The sequence below is a fragment of the Dipodomys spectabilis genome, unplaced genomic scaffold (genome assembly GCF_019054845.1).
Source record: "Dipodomys spectabilis isolate Male_0828 unplaced genomic scaffold, ASM1905484v1 ptg000234l, whole genome shotgun sequence".
NCBI lineage: Eukaryota > Metazoa > Chordata > Mammalia > Rodentia > Heteromyidae > Dipodomys > Dipodomys spectabilis.
Window position 1 is genome coordinate 19997622 of NW_024870911.1, and position 15861 is coordinate 20013482.

Sequence of the window (15861 nt, forward strand, 5' to 3'; positions counted from 1 at the left end):
AGGAAAGTCTTGGAGACTCTTATCTCCAATTAACCAGCAAAAAGCCAGAACTAGAACTGTGGCTCAAGTGGGAGAGCACTAGCCTTGAGCAAAAAAGCTCAGGGGCAGCACCCAGACCCTGAGTTCAAGCCCTAGGACAGACACAAGCAACAAAAAGGCAGGCAAGTGAGAGCACACACTCATTGAACACACTCATTACCCACACAGGGCAGGAGAACAGGTGGACAGTTAAACTCTACAGTGGGCACTTCCTCCCTGCCCCTGTGGGAAGTGTAGTCAAGTTGGAGGTACCAGATGAGCCCCATAAAGGAGAAGAGGGGTCCTTTTGCAGGTTTTCTGCAGTAGAAGCAGGCTGAATGTTTGCTGAACACATTTGGAAAAGGAAGAGAGGAGATAATCGTCCTAATGAATGTGCAGGAGACAATAGCAGCTCCAGAGGGAGGATTATAAGCTCATTATGGTTTAATATGATGATTGATCATCTCTGCCCGCCAGCATTATCCTAGAATAGTGATGAAGGTCGGAGAGACCCATGCCTATCAGAGCTCAAGCTCTAGTCACCAGAGAAATACGTTTATAGGTCACTCAGTTTTTTTCATGGTAAAAATTCACACATGTGGCCCATCCATGAACTATCCTCCATGCCCCCAGCCTTCCCTACTTCTCTACCCTTTCTCAGCCCTGGATTGTGCTACCATATAACTGTTCATCAGCTATAGCTCCTGGCTCCTCCCTTTCCCTCTCCCTCTCCCTTCCCCCCCCCCCTCTCTGTCTGTCTCTCTCTCTCCCTCTCTCCCTCCCTCCTTCTCCCTCTCTCCTTCTCCCTCTCCTTAGTGTCCCACCCCACCCCCATCCCCTTTGAGGAAAATGACCAGAGCTTCCATTCAGGCGTAGGTCTAGGTAGGTAGGTCCAAGGTGGGCCCTTCAGTGGGGAATGGCCGGCACCCGGTTCAGGTAGAAGGCCCGAGATACCTCCCTATAGGCATTTCGAAGCAGGACATAAGGAAAACAGGACTCCAGCATGTCAAGGGTCAGGAAGGATGATTCCTCCACCACCTGGAACAGACAGCACCAAGAGATGAGAAGTTCCAGTAGGACACAAATCTGTGATAACTCAGCTCCTCTTCATGCAGTTCCTGGGCTCTCTCCAGCCCTTAGAAAGTATAATGAGTGCTCAGGGCTCCCAAGTCCCAGTTCTCACTCCCTCCTTCCCCTGATGTGGCTCCTAGAAGACAATGACAATGGACCCTATCCACTTTGTCAAAGCTAGTATGAAGGACACAGAAGTAGAAATAGAATATAGATAATAATAACACCACTGTTCTAACAGCCAGGCAACCCAATTCTCTCCTGCTCTGGATACTAAATCATACATGAGAGTGAAGCACAGATGTAGGTAAAGATGGAGAGATGAGCTAATTACACAGCTCTGCAGCCAGAGAAACAATCACCACTGCAGGCCAAGGAAGAGAGGTCTGGAATCCACAAGAGCCCTCTTGCACTGGGCCTCCAGCTCCTCCCTCTCTCAGTACAACACTTGGGGAACAGTAAGGATGCTACATAAAGGAGCAGGCATGATTAATTAGTTTAATTAGAAGCTTGTGTTCTATGGTAAACCCAGCAGCTCCCACAGCCAAGCAGGAAGAGAAATCAGGATGCCTTAGTAAGACTAAGAGTAGGGATGTGAAGAGGACAAAGCAGCATAAACCAGTACAGGGCGGGGAGTGGGGGGAGGGTAATCTCCATATCTGAGAAAGAAGCAGGGTGTATTTCCTGTCCTTCAGTATCTCACCCCAAAAGGTTACAGGACAAAAACTGTTCCAGAGGGAAAGAGTAATTACATCCTCTGAGCATTCCCATAGATAGCTTCCACAGTAATGTCAGGTATTTCAAGTTGGAAAAATCCACTAAGGAAAGAGAATCGATCCTACCTACTTGAACATGTTTTTGTTATGTCTCTCTCTGAAGTCCCTTCAAGTTTTACACTAGTAATATTTTGCTGTTCTCAAATACATGCACATTCAATACACACATTGGCCTCAGAGGAGCAGATACTGCAGCCTGGAAAGAAAGGAAATCTGCCAGCAAACCTAAAGCTAAGCTTTGGTGACAAAGCTCCTTGCTCAGCCCCCAAGCCTCTTTACTCACAGCTCCTCTACATGCAGGTTCAGGGAAATGAGGGATGATTTCAGGAAGGACCCACAGCCCTGATTTCCTTTTCCCCACCAAGTCTCAAGGACTCCTAACTGGCAGAAGTTTATGGTAATAGAAATGATACTGGAGTAGAGGCCAAAAACCTTAGGTTCTGAGGCCAGGTGCCCATGGCTCATTTCTGTAATCATTGCTACTCAGGAGGCTGAGATCTGAGGACTGAGGTTGGATGTTAGTCTAAGCAGACAAATCTGTGAGACTCCAATTAATCAGAAAAACACTGGAAGTATATCTGTGGCTCAAGTAGTAGAGTGCTAGTCTTGAGCATAAAAGCTAAGGAACAGAGCCCAGGCCCTGAGTTCAAGTCCCAGGACTGGCAAAGAAGGAGGAGGAGGAGGAGGTAATGATGGTGGAGGAGGAGGGGGCAGGGGGAACAACTTAGGTTCTGGTTCCAAATCTACTCGTATAACTTAGAGACCTTGAGTTGTATCTCATCTCTCCTCTCTTTTCCTAAGGTTCCTCACCAATAAATTGGAAGTACTGGACTAAGTGTCAGGATCAAGTATGACTCTCATATCAAAGTGTGCACTACCCTGCCAGGTGCCAATGGCTCACGCCTGTAATCTTAGCTACTCAGGAAGCTGAGATATGAGGATTCTGGTTCAAAGCCAGTCCAGGCAGGAAAGAGCAGGAAACTCCATGAGACTCTTATTTCCAATTAACTATCAAAAAGCTGGAAATGGAGATGTGGCTCAAGTGGTGTAGTGCCAGCCTTGAAAGAAAAAAAAAAGTAACAAGTGAGTTCAAATTCTAATACCAGCACCGCACAAAAAAAGAAAAAGAGAAGAGTGCATGGTCCTCTGAGAGAGCCAACTCTCCTAGGAAACTCATGCCAGGAACAGGTTGGCAACATTGCAATTGACACTGCCTAGGCTTGACAGAAAAGATAGGAAGACTCCCCCACCCAACCCCAGGGAGATAAGTGCCGGCCAGAATTTAGGGCTAGACAAATAGACTTTTAACTCAGAATACAGCTTCTTCCCCTCCAGCCATTTCCAATTTCTGTGTGAAAATATTTGCATTTAAATTGCTTTGTAGCAGCTAGTCCCTCTAATCTTCACCTCCTACCTCTGCTTCTACCTCTGCAGGCCTACTTAAAGCCCTAAGGGCAGATACTTTCTCATACCTTACAGCTGAGGTTGGGGTGGCAGTCAAGGCAGAGGGACTGGAGTTGAATGGCAGTTCAAATTACCTGAGGTGGGCTGGGAAGGTGGCTCAGTGGTAAAGTGCTTGCCTTGCATGCATGAGGCCCTGGGTTCAATTCCTCAGTACCACATAAGCAGAAAAAGCCAGAAGTGGCGTTGTGGATCAAGTGGTAGAGCACCAGCCTTGAGCTGAAGAGCTGAGGGACAGAACCCAGGCCCGGAGTTCAGGTCCCACGACCGACCAAAAAAAAAAAAATTACCAGAGGTAAAAGTTGCCTAAATGGTAGCTGGACACTGGAAAGTGGGGGCCTGGGGTGGGGGTCCTTTGCCTGTAAACTAGCTACTCAGGGGCTGAAATCTGAGGATCTATGGTTCAAAACGGACCAGGGTAGGAAAGTCCGTGAGACTCTTATTTCCAATAAACTAGCAAAAAGTCACAAGTACAGGTGTGGCTCAAGTGGTAGAGCACTAGCCTTGAGAGAAAAAGCTAAGCAAGAGCCCTGTCCTTGAGTTCAAGCCCCAATGTGTGCAGAAAAGGCAGAAGAGAGGAGAGGGAGGGAGGGAGAGGGAGAGAGAGAGAGGAAGGGAGGAACGAGAGAGAAAGGAAGGAAGGCAAGGCAAAGAAAAGAAAGAAAGAAAGAAAGAAAGAAAGAAAGAAAGAAAGAAAGAAAGAAAGAAAGAAAGAAAGAAAGAAAGAAAGGAAGGAAGGAAGGAAGGAAGGAAGGAAGGAAGGAAGGAAGGAAGGAAGGAAGGAAGGAAGAAAAGGAAGGCAATGTCTAAATCATCCAGAAAAAGGATAGATAGACAATGGGTACTACTACATCTACTGTTTGGCTAAGATCAAGTAAACCAGGCACTTTCATACATACTGTCTCATTAATTCTAACCACTCCACCACTCTTTGTCCACCTATGTGGATAAAGAAACATGGTATAGTGGTGCATGCACCTGTAATCCCAGCACTAGGAAGGCTGAGGCGGGAGGATAATGAGGTTGAGTTCAGCCTTGGCTACGGAGTAATCTCTTCTCTCTCTCAAAAAACAATAAAAAGTCACCCTTTCCCCTTTATATAATTATAAAACGCTGGTCCAAACCTTGTTCTCCACCTGGCCCACTTCTGGCATCTGCCCTCCTTCTATTCTCTATACTCAGCCCCCAAGCCCCTCATCACATAACTCCTCCACACATCTATACACATACAAACAGGCATATATCCATACTATGTCTCATCCTCTCCTCCATCTCTTCTTTTTTTTCTTTTTCTTTTTTTGCAGGTACTGGGCACTGTCCCTGAGCTTTTGTGCTCTAGCGTAGCACTCTACTACTTGAGCCACAGCTCCACTTCCAGACATTGGTGGTAGTTAGTTGAAGATAATATTTTTGGTCATTAATAGGAGATAAGAGTCTCACAGACTTTAGTGCCCAAGATGGCTTTCAACTGTGATCCTCAGACCTCATGTAAGCACCGACACTCAGCCTCTCCTCTATCTTAATCCTTAATCAGCCCAGGTCATTTTCTAGCTCGAGAAACTGAGCCATAGATACCAATCAGGCCAGAATATTTATTAGAAGGGGGACCTGGAAGGAATCCCAACATGTTACGGAGTCTAACATTTCTGGGCCCAAGGCCAAGAATAAAAATGGAGGTCTATATCTCATGTGACTTAAGAGAGAGAGAGAATGAAAGAGAGAGAGATTAAACCATAAGGTTCTATCTTTCATCCTTCACCACAAACCTTTGTAATTTCATAGAAACTTGGGTCTAAATTAAGAATTCTTAGACGACTCATAGATCAGCACCAAAAGAAGATGAAAGAGGAAACTAGCTTTAGCTCTGACCCCTTCTCATCTCACTCCTACTTTGAGGGGTTTTGTATGCACATATGGATTTCCCTGCTTGCACATCTAAACTCCAGTCACACATCCTCTGACACTGATCTGTCTTTGTAGAATGGACTTGGGGAAGAAGTTCCACACCGGGCCTGCAAAAGTGGCCTGGTGAGAATTGTGGCAGGTGGCAGGAGAATAGTAGGACCTCCAATATCTAGTAATGCGGTATTGAGGTAGGGCACAGGCTCCCGGTGGGCATATCCTTGACTCTAAACCAGAGGACTGCAAGAAGAGAACCTCCAAAATGAGCCCAGGGCAGGAGCATCTTCTGTCCACATCTAAATGTGGTCCCAACCTGAAGACTCAGGCTCAGATCAGGAGTGAGTAAGCCAGTGAAGAAGGAAACAGGATCATGATGGGGAAAAGGTTTAAAAGTCAGCTGCGTCAGAATTCCCGGAACTTTCTGCCAAAGCAGAGACAAGCCCATAGGTTGGGAAGCAAAGAGGAGAGATCTCAGAAACTGCTTAATTCTTGACCTACCAGCCTCTGTTCCCTATAGCTAAAATCACTTCCCTCTTGGGAGCCCCGCCTCCAAGCCTTTCCAGATATACTCCATGCTGTCCAGTACTCTCTTCAGAGTACCTTTAAAGATAAGAAATATAGCTGTCAAGTAAAACCAAATGCATGCTGGACAGCAATCACAAATAAGGACACAGCTGTCCCCTTCCCATCCTTCAGAGAAGTCCTGCAAAGCATTAAACACTCTACTCTGGGATTCTAGAACAAGTCTAAATGTTTTCTTTAGAAACATCTAAAATGTTCGGCAAAAGGGAAGGACAGAAGGTGAGGCAGAATTAAGTCCCTAGTTAATACTTTTAAGTGATGATGATGGCAGAGACCCAAAGACCCTAAAAAGGAGTCTCCTGCTCTCCTCTCCTCTCTTTCCCAGACCAGCTTAAACAAGATACATACCAGGCGCATGAGCAGAGAAATGGATTCCCGATTTCTGGTCTTAAGCTTGTCAGTCTCCTGGCCCAGCTGCAAAAGGCTGACAGAGGCCACCTGTAAGGGAAGCATTTATAAAGAAGCAGATTTTTATGGAGGTCAGAATAGGACAGCCTCAGGCTACAGAAAGTTAAGAAAAGATTAAGGAGGAGTTAAGAAGTGCTCAGCGGTTCACTTGTGAAGACTCCCAGGGTGACAAAGTGGCAAGTCCCGTAGGTTTCAGACGCATACATAGCCTACAAACCAGCCTGGTTCCAACTGGCCTGCCAGTGAAGACGAGATTCTGCCCAGGTCACAAGGGGTAGGGGAAAAAAAACAAAAACTAGAACAAAGGCTGGTGATACTGTGTGCCAGGAGATTAATCTCTTTTTTCCTAGGCAGCCTCCAGGCACCCCTGTCATAAGCTGTTTACAGCTGACTCCTCACTCCACTTAGAGCCAGAGCTGGGCCTCTGATTCAGACACAGTGCTCTTGGTATTCTCCTCCTGTCAACTCCCAAGTGGCTGTCATCTCCATTCACCTCCAGGCCCCCAACAGATCAAAGAGAGAAATGTGAGTCATATTCCAGGCCCAGGTTACCTGCATTTAGCAAACAAATGAGCTTAAAGGGAAAGGAGTAAAATGTCTCTTCTCACACCATCTTAGAGATCTGGTATGAGGCTTCTTTAATGTTTAAGCTATTCAGAGCCAATAGATACTTTTCACCAACCTACAGCAACAATACTATCCCTGATAGAATCAGGATATAACATCTGAAAGAACAATGTAATCTACTATTCCTTTCTGGAGGGAGGAAAATGAGAACCATCTTTACAAAGGAATCTGGTCCCTATTGCTGAGCAGGCACTGGGCAATAGACCCTGTGTCAGAAGTGTATTGTCAGGATTGCTCTATGGAGGATTTAGAATGAAAACTCTATGGCCTCTTTCAACTATGGAAGGATATATTTTTTGTTCTATGTTTTTCCAGAGGCAAGACTAAGATCAATGGTGATAGTTACAGGGAGTCAAACTTCAGCTAAAAACCATTTTTAAACCATTTTTTCAAACAAACTGACATATTCTACAGTGAAATGGGCTGGCTAGCTGACTGTAAACTCCAGTCCTTAAAGCTAAGATCCCAAGATACAAAGAGCATCATTAACTGGGAACTTGTTGGAAATGCAAACCAATATTAATTCCCCCAAGAGATTCTGATTTACCAGAAAGTTTGAAAACTAGTCATTGACTCAGCATAGAGTTGGAAATATGCATTTTTTTTTTTTTTTTTTTTTTTTTTTTGGTGGTTGTGGGGTTTGAACTAGGTATCTGGGCACTGGCCCTGAGCTCTTCTGCTCAAGGCCAGTACACCACCACTTTGAGCCACAGCACCACTTCTGGGTTTTGAGTGGTTAATTGGAGATAAGAGTCTCAAGGGGGACTTCTCTGCCCGAGTTGGCTTCGAACCTCGATCCTCAGATCTCAGCCTCCTGAGTAGCTAGGATTACAGATATGAGCCACCAGTGCCCAGCAAAGGTCCTTATAGATTATAAAATTCAGTGTCTCTTTAACTTTAATGTACAGCTGATACTGTGGAGGCTAAGTCAGAAACATGGATTCTAATTCAGCAGGTCTGGGGTAAAGATCAGGAGTCTATTTTAACAAGCTCTCCAGTACATTCTGATGCACACCAAAATGATGAATCATGAATTAAGTTTAATCTCCCTCATTTATAAGTGAGAAAACTGAGGCTCCAAGTTTGACTCTCCAGAGATCATACAGGTTCATAGTGGCAAAACTCAGATTTTTCTTTTTTCTTCTCTCTCTCCCTCCCTCTTTCCCTCCCTCCCTACCTCTCTCTCTCCCTCTCTTTCTCTGCCTCTCTCTGTCTGTTTCTCTCTTCCCCCCTTCTCCTCCCCACCTCCTCCCCTCCCCCGTGCCAGAATAGGGCTTGAACTCAGGGCTTGGATGCTGTTCCTGAGCTTTTTTGTGCAAAGCTAGTGCTCTACCACTTAAGTTACACTTCCACGTCCAGCTTTTTTGCTGTTTAAGACTCCTGCCTGGGCTGGCTTTGAACATCGCTCCTCAGATCCCAGCTTCCTGAGTAGCTAGGATTATAGGTATGAGCCCCGGCACCTGTCAGATTTTTCTCATTTCTTTGTCCAGTGATCTTTCCAAGCATTTCAGCAGAGACTCAAACACCAGCTGTCAGGGAATTTAGAATAAGCTCCTGCCTTTCCACAAAGTAGCCTCTCACTGTTTACTGAATGAATTAGGTGGGAGGTTAGACTCCAAAGCTCATTGACTTAAAAAGGATTTAAGTCAAACTAATTCCAGCCCTTTGCAATCTTCTATCACTTATACATCTAGAACCACTCACCACCAGAAATTCCTTTAGGTGAGTTTCAATGTTCTTGTTATACAGTGTGAAGAGGGCAGCTGACACCTGGATGATGGCTTTAGTTAAGCAGTGGATGTTGTTGTTGTAACCTAGGTTATTATAAAGAGAGAGGTGAAGAGATTCAGGAAATGACCAAGGGGGACACTGTAGGCTGATCCCACTTAGTAATTAATTTTTTTTTCAGTCTGGGCCACCCCTATTTAAACACTAAAAGATTAGAAGAAGAATATTCCTATGACATTTTACTGGAATTGAATTTTACTTGTAGCTCATTCTCAAGTGGTTTTTTAGAAACAAAATTTATGGGTGAATCACAAGTTCCAGGTGTCATTAACCCATTCCCCCCCCACACCACCACCCCAGGAGATGCTGAAAGAACACTGGTCTGTCAGTCCTGCTCCTTTCTTACCATCCTTCTCAATGTTGTAGAAGGAAGAAGGGTCAGTAGCAAGGAGTGGGAGGGAAACAGCAACAAAGATTAACAGCAGACAGGCCACCTTATACTCTTCTTCAGGAGAGGAGCTGTCTGGGGAGAGGGAAACAGGAAAAGGGGGAAAATGAGGGAAGGTCAGCTGGTTAGCAGTGGCTCCTGCCTGTAATCCTAGCTACTCGGGAGACTGAGAGCTGAAAATTCCATTCCAAAGTCAGCCCAGGCAGAAAGGTCCAGGAGACCCTTATTTCCAATTAAGCATAAAAAGGCTAGAAGTGGAGGAGTGGTAGAGCACCAGCCTTAAGCAAAAAAAAAAAGTGTGATTTTTAAGGCCCTAAATTCAAGCCCAAGTACTGGTGCAGTAAAATAATAATAATAGTAACAAGGAAGAGGAGGAGGAGGAGGAGGAGGAGGAAGAGGCTGATGAACAGGAATTACCTTCTGCAGGAGTCTTATTCTGCAGAATTATTACTAAATGATAAAATGCTTTATCAAGCACTATAACAAGTTCTTATTTCTGGAGGAGGCAGGACTAGCATACATTTATATTGAGCACCTGAGTCCTGGAGGGCAAAACTCCTAGCCAAGACCTCTGTCGATGTACAGTCCTAGGACACCTGTCAACTGCCCAAAGGAATGGAGAGGTGAAAAGGATTGAAAGACTTCTCACTAACCAAGTAGGGAGAAAAAAAAAAACGTGAATCTGGCAATTCTGAAGGTTTTAACCAGCCACTGAGTTCTATCATCTTTTGGATATGTATAAGTATGAATATGCTAATGAGGAGAAATGTGTAAGGGAACTTAGAAGAGACAAGTTGAGCCTGGAGAAGGATCGGAGAGTGTCAAAGTGTTATGTGGGAGGGAGGAGCACAGGATCATTCTAGGGAACTTAGATACTATACTATACAACTTAGCGTGAAATCATATACTATCTTGCTCTCTCATTGATTCATTTGCATTAATCTTATTTCCCCAACCAGGTAAGTTCCCTTGTATATCTGGTGAGCAACAGCGTCTCACTCAGGAATACTTTTTGTTTGTTTGTTTTTGGCCAGTCCTAGGGCTTGAACTCAAGGCCTGAGCTTCTTTTTTCTAGGTCAGCGCTCTACCACTTGGACCAGGCCTGAGCTTTTTTGCTCTGGGCCAGAACTCTACCACTTGAACCATACCTCTACTTCTGGATTGGTAGCTAATCAGAGATTTTAAAAAAATCTCACCAACTTTTTTGCCCCAGCTGACTTTGAACCTTGCTCCTCAGATCTCAGTCTCCTAGGTAGCTAGGATTACAGGCCTGAGCCAACAGCACCTGGCCAGAAATACTTTCTGTTTTTCTGGGTGTCTGTTTGTTTTTTATGCTAGTAGTGCCATTTGAACTCAGGGCCTGGGCAATGTCCCTTAGCTTTTTGGCTCAAGACTGGTGCTCTACTACCTCCCCTTCCATCTTTTTGCTGGTTAATTAGAGACGAGAGTCATGCCTGGCTGAATTGCTAGGATTACAGGTATGAGCCTGGTTAAGACAGCTTTTAACCAACTGGTAGATGAGTTGACTGGAACTTGAAGAGGAACTTAAATCACCTCTATGATTATGTTCTAGATGTTAGGATATACAGTTTAGGTCTTTCCTTATTTCCCAGTTATATCCTCTGGATCACAATCTCAAGTCAAGCCTTTTTTGACATAACATTTTCCCACCCCAAAATAGGGCACAAGTCTTCCCTTATCCTCTTCCCCCATCTTACCAGCTTTCAAATTGGCAATGGCAGCCACCAGGGATGGGTCAATGTCACAGCCCACCCCTGCAGCAGAGGCCAGCTCAAAGACACTCAGGGTCACCTGGTAGAAAAAGAAGAAGAAGAAGAAAAAAAAAGATTGGAGGAAAATCCCAGGAGAGAATTGGTTGGCAGAAGCTACAAGTAGCTAGGATTCCTGAATCATAGATTTGAAACTTTCAGTATGTTACCCTTATTTACTAGATATTTCTTTCACAGATTCTCCTTAACCTGCAAGGGAGGAAAATTATTTAGCTTGGTATTCGTTATCCTCTATAATAAAAGTTTAGTTTCAGTCTTATTTCCCTAAATGTTGAATTCAGTCCACGAAGTCACTGTCTCCAAGATCCTTTTTCTTTCTTTTCTTTGTTCTCATAGTTAAGCTCATACCCTTGCCTCTCTCTAGAGTACTTTGCTCCCTGCTACTTATTCCTCAAGCTTAATTCAAATCTCCTCTTTGTGCTGGCTTCCCTTGATTACTTCAACCTAAACACATCTCTAGTCCCACCAACCAAGCCCTGAACACACCTAGCACCTGATATCAGCTAACTTTTCAGAGAAGAAGCAAGACAGAAGTCTTATTTCATCAAAAAGATTCTAATTGTTTTAATACCATGGCCTAGTAAAGGGAAAAGGTAGCATTGAAGTGAGACAGATCTGGCTTCAAATCCTAACAACATCCCTTATTAAATATATAACTTTAGCTAAAAGTTACATAACCACTTTAAGCTTCAGTTTTCTCATATGTGAAACTGGGGATAGCCAGGCACTGGTCGTTCATGTCTGTAATCCTAGCTACACAGGAAGCTGAGATCTGAGGATCAAGGTTCCAAGTCAGCCTGGGCAGAAAAGTGCATAAGACTCTTATCTCCAATTAAGCACCAAAGAGCCAGAAGTGGTGCTGTGGCTCAACTGGTAGAGTGCCAGCCTTGAGCAAAAAGCTAAGGGGACACTGCTCAGGCCTTGAGTTGAAGCTCCAGGACTGGCATACACATGCACATGCACACACACGTGCACACACACACACTAAAATGATCAGCGAAAACAAGGACAATTGTCCCAATACTGGACAACTAAGTAGCACATCCTACTCAGAGAATCCCACAGACACTACCACACCCATACATATTTGCCCATGATACTGAAACAGAAGCCAAACCTTATCCACCTTCTTCCCTGCCCTTCAAGATTCAAATCCCCTCTGAACCAGATGATTCTGTTTGCTCCACCTTTGGTGAAGCAGATCAAGAACCAGGACCAGGACCTGACCTGCAGTGTCATGGTCAGAATAGAAAGAGATGTTTGAAAAGATGTCAATTTCTCTCTGAATTTATTTTTTTTCTCTTTTATTCCTTTTTTTTTGTCTGAGACAGGGACTTGCACTCCATATCTGACACTTTCGCTCATTGGCTGGCACTGTACCATCTAACCTGTCTCCAACCCCTGTAATCTATTTTTTTTTGTATGTGCGAGTCCTAGAGGCTTGAACTCAGGGCCTGGGCACTGTTAGTGCTTTCTCAGGATTGGCACTCTACCATCTAAGCTGCAGCTCTACTTCTGGCCTTTTGGTAGTCAATTGGAAATAAGAACTTCATGGACTTTGCTGCCTAGGCTGGCTTTGAACCTTGATCCTCAGATCTCAGCCTCCTTCACAGCTAGGATTACAGGCGTGACCAACCAGTGCTCGACATTCTTCTAATTTTCTCAGGCCTCTAAGGCAATAATAGAATCTCAAAAGTACAGGCCATCCCTACCTTTTCTCTACCCCCACCTGCTTACTTTCACAGGCAAGCAGAGCCTAAAGACTGGAGCTGTCCAAGAGATGTCAGCTAGACAAGCTCCTGACAGGCTGGAGCACTCAGCCTCAACAGCAGCAGCAGTCAGAAACGCAGGCTCAGCATCAAGTCAAAGACCATTCAAGAGGGCAGCCAACCAGCACAGCCCCTCAAGGCCTCCTGATTATCTCATTTTCAGATGGTTTCAGGCAGATAGAGGGGGGAACTTCAAACCTCTTTTATTCCCAGGGTAAGGAGGGAGGTGCTTCTTAACAGCTAACTTTAATTCTTCCTTCTCACCAGTCCCTAGCATCGAGACCTCTCTCCTTTAAAGGAATCAGTCATAAGAGAAGTCGCCTGCCCATCACTGGCAGGATCTTATCTCCATGCTTTGGCTACATTTCCTATAACATGCTTGCTTGCTCCAGATGATTAAAAGACAGGCTGACTCAAATGTGTATATAGAAGTGTGGAGAAAGGCAGGCCAGGTGCCAAGCGGCTCACGCCTGCAAATCCTAGCTACTCCAGAAGCTGAGATTTGAGGATGTTAGTCCTAAGTCAACCTGGGCAGAAAACTCCATGGGGCTCTAATCTCCAGTTAACAAGCACAAAGCTGGAAGTAGAGATATGGCTCAAGTACTAGAGTGTCAGCCTTGAGCAAAAAAGCATAGGGGTAGTGCTCAGGTCCTGAGATCCAGCCCAGAATTGCCACACACATACAAAAACGTGGGGGCATGGACAATCAACCCAGGTTGCCCATAGAAGCCCTTTACCCTTAATCCCTCTTCTGTAGCAAGGGAGCCCAAGACAGGCGACACAGACACAGGGGACCAGAAAGTTTGAGGAAAAATAAGGAAAAGAAAGGAACGTGGGAAGGCAGTGGATAGGAATAGAAGGAACAAATCTTATAAATAGGGGACCTATTTGCACAGAACTTGGCATCTATTGTACTGAGTGCTCATTTTGGGTGAAAGCTTACAGAGTCTACTCTAGATCTCAACCCTTGTAATCCAGGAATGTTTTCTCAAGCCTCACAGGGCTCCCGACTTTTCTTTGTACTCTCTATGGCTTCCCAGCTTCCTTTCTTTTTCTGTCTCTATTTTTTTTTTTGCAGGTCTTGGTGCTTGAACTCAGAGCCTAGGTGCTTGTTCCTGAGCCTCTTTGTGCTCAAGGCTGGCACTCTACCACTTGAGCCACAGCACCACTTCTGGCTTTTTCCGAGTAGTTTATTGAAGATAAGAGTCTCATGGACTTTTCTGCCTGGGCTGGCTCCAAACTGCAAACCTCAGATTTCAGCCTCCTGAGTGGCTAGGATTACATGCATGAGACACACTCATGCATGAGACAGCCCCACTCAGCTTCTGACTAGCACTTGCACTAGCACTTTACCACTTGAGCCACACCTTCAGTTACAGATTTTTTTTTTTGCTGGTTAATAAGAGTCTTTCAAACTTGTCTGCTCGGGTTGATTTCAAACCTCAATCCTCATAATTTAGCCTTCTGGGATTACATGTTTTAGGATTACAGAAGTGAGCCACCAGGCACCCAGCTTCCTGCAGAGTTTTTCAGAGTTCTGTCTCCCTTACGTGGTTCCAGTGACATACATTTTCCACAACAAATCTCCTAACCTGATTCCACCTTGTACCCCATACCTTCATGTCTGTGTCTGGAGTGACAAACTCCTTCAGGCACTCAATGGGGCCCATAAGAAATGGGCAGTGAGAGGAGAAAACCTGGAAAGAGAGAAAATGTTTGAGTCCACAGGACATCATCCAACACCTCCAAAAACAAGTAGAAAGAAACAAAGTAAAGGAGCCCGGCACTGGTGGCTCATGCCTATAATCCTAGGTACTCAAGAGGCTGAGATCTGAAGATTATAGTTTGAAGGGCTGGAAAGTCAGTGAGAGTCTTATCTCCAATTTAACCACTAACAAGCCAAAAGTATAGCTGTGGCACAAATGATAGAACACTAGCCTTGAGAGAGCGAGAAAAAAAAGTCCAGGGATATTGCCCAGGTCCTAAGTTCAAACCCAGGACCTGCACCAAAATAAAAAATAAATAAATAAAAAAAACCACTGTCTTCTGATGCCTCCAAGTCCCTCAACTGACCTCTCCATAGGACCTCTTCCTATTCATCTGCTTCTCCTCACTGTTTCCCAATCTTCCCTCTACTTCTGATGCAAAGCCTACCCATAGGGACAGTGGGAATCCTTGCCAATTCTACTCCTTCTCACCTCTCGAAGTCCTTCTTGGACCATGGCCCTAAAACTGAGGATCACTCCAATGATGGTCATGCGCTTCAGTACATTTTCAGCTCCTGAGAGGAAAGACATTTGTTAAACAAGAGAACTAAGAGCCGAGTGTTGGTGGCTTACACCTGTAATCCTAACTACTCAGCAGGCTGAGATCTGAGGATGCTGGTTCAAAACCAGCCTGGGCAGACAAATTCATGGGACTCTTTAATTAACCAGCAAAAAGTCAGAAGTAGAGCTGGGCCTCAAGTGGTAGAGCACCAGTCTTAGAAATACTAAGGGTGAGGTCTGGGAAGGTGGCTCAGTGGTAGAGCATTTGCCTTGCACACATGAGGCCCTGGGTTCGATTCCTAAGCACCACATAAGCAAAAAGGAAAAAAAGCCAGAAGTGGTGCTGTGGCTCAAGTGGTAGAGCGCTCACTAGCCTCGAGCTGAAGAGCTGAGGGACAGCGCCCAGGCCCAGAGTTCAGGCCCCACGACCAGACCCAAAAAAAAAAAAAGAAATACTAAGGGTAAGTACAAGGCCCAGAGAGAGAGAGAGAGAGAGAGAGAGAGAGAGAATGAGACCATAGGACAATAAAGATGCTTCATACCCGACCCGGCCTGACTCCCAAATCCCTGAAATCCCCTGTCATTCACGAGGCTGTTCCCATGGTTCCTTTTTGATGCAGGAGAAGGTATTACCTGTCAGCTGGGGTAGCAGAGATGCCATCATATCTGGCTTGCTAAAGTTGGATCTGATCTGAACAAGTACATCCATGTTTTCCACCACCAGCTTCTGCAGCTCAGGAACACACAGACACACCAAAAAGAACAAGAAAAGAACAACACTCCATCTCTCCCTCAGTCCCCATCACCTTCCTCTCCTCCCCAGGGAAGGCCTCTCCCTGGATACTAGGCTTCCACTGTACCTTCAGCTCCACAATCTGAGAAGTCACGTGCCACATCAGGTTTTCACTCAGGAACTTCATGCCGTAAGGGCCAAGGAGTTCAGCCAACGCCCGCATCTCTGGAATAATTTCAGAGACACTGGAACACTTATACAAACAGCTATTGGGTCATTTG

The 15861-nt window shown here is 45.1% G+C and overlaps 1 protein-coding gene across 1 annotated transcript in view; it reads right to left on the bottom strand.

Annotated features, from left to right (window-relative positions):
* Positions 1-444: 444 nt before the first annotated feature.
* Nckap1l (NCK associated protein 1 like) overlaps positions 445-15861 on the bottom strand; it is a 56621-nt gene continuing 41204 nt past the window's right edge. Inside the window, exons 23-31 of the mRNA XM_042698730.1 lie at positions 15708-15805; positions 15481-15574; positions 14779-14861; positions 14197-14277; positions 10740-10833; positions 8980-9096; positions 8550-8659; positions 6159-6248; positions 445-1056 (exon numbers count right to left, since the gene is read on the bottom strand). Coding sequence (XP_042554664.1) covers positions 925-1056; positions 6159-6248; positions 8550-8659; positions 8980-9096; positions 10740-10833; positions 14197-14277; positions 14779-14861; positions 15481-15574; positions 15708-15805 — 899 coding nt within the window. The 3' untranslated portion in view covers positions 445-924. The remainder of the gene's footprint in view (positions 1057-6158; positions 6249-8549; positions 8660-8979; positions 9097-10739; positions 10834-14196; positions 14278-14778; positions 14862-15480; positions 15575-15707; positions 15806-15861) is intronic.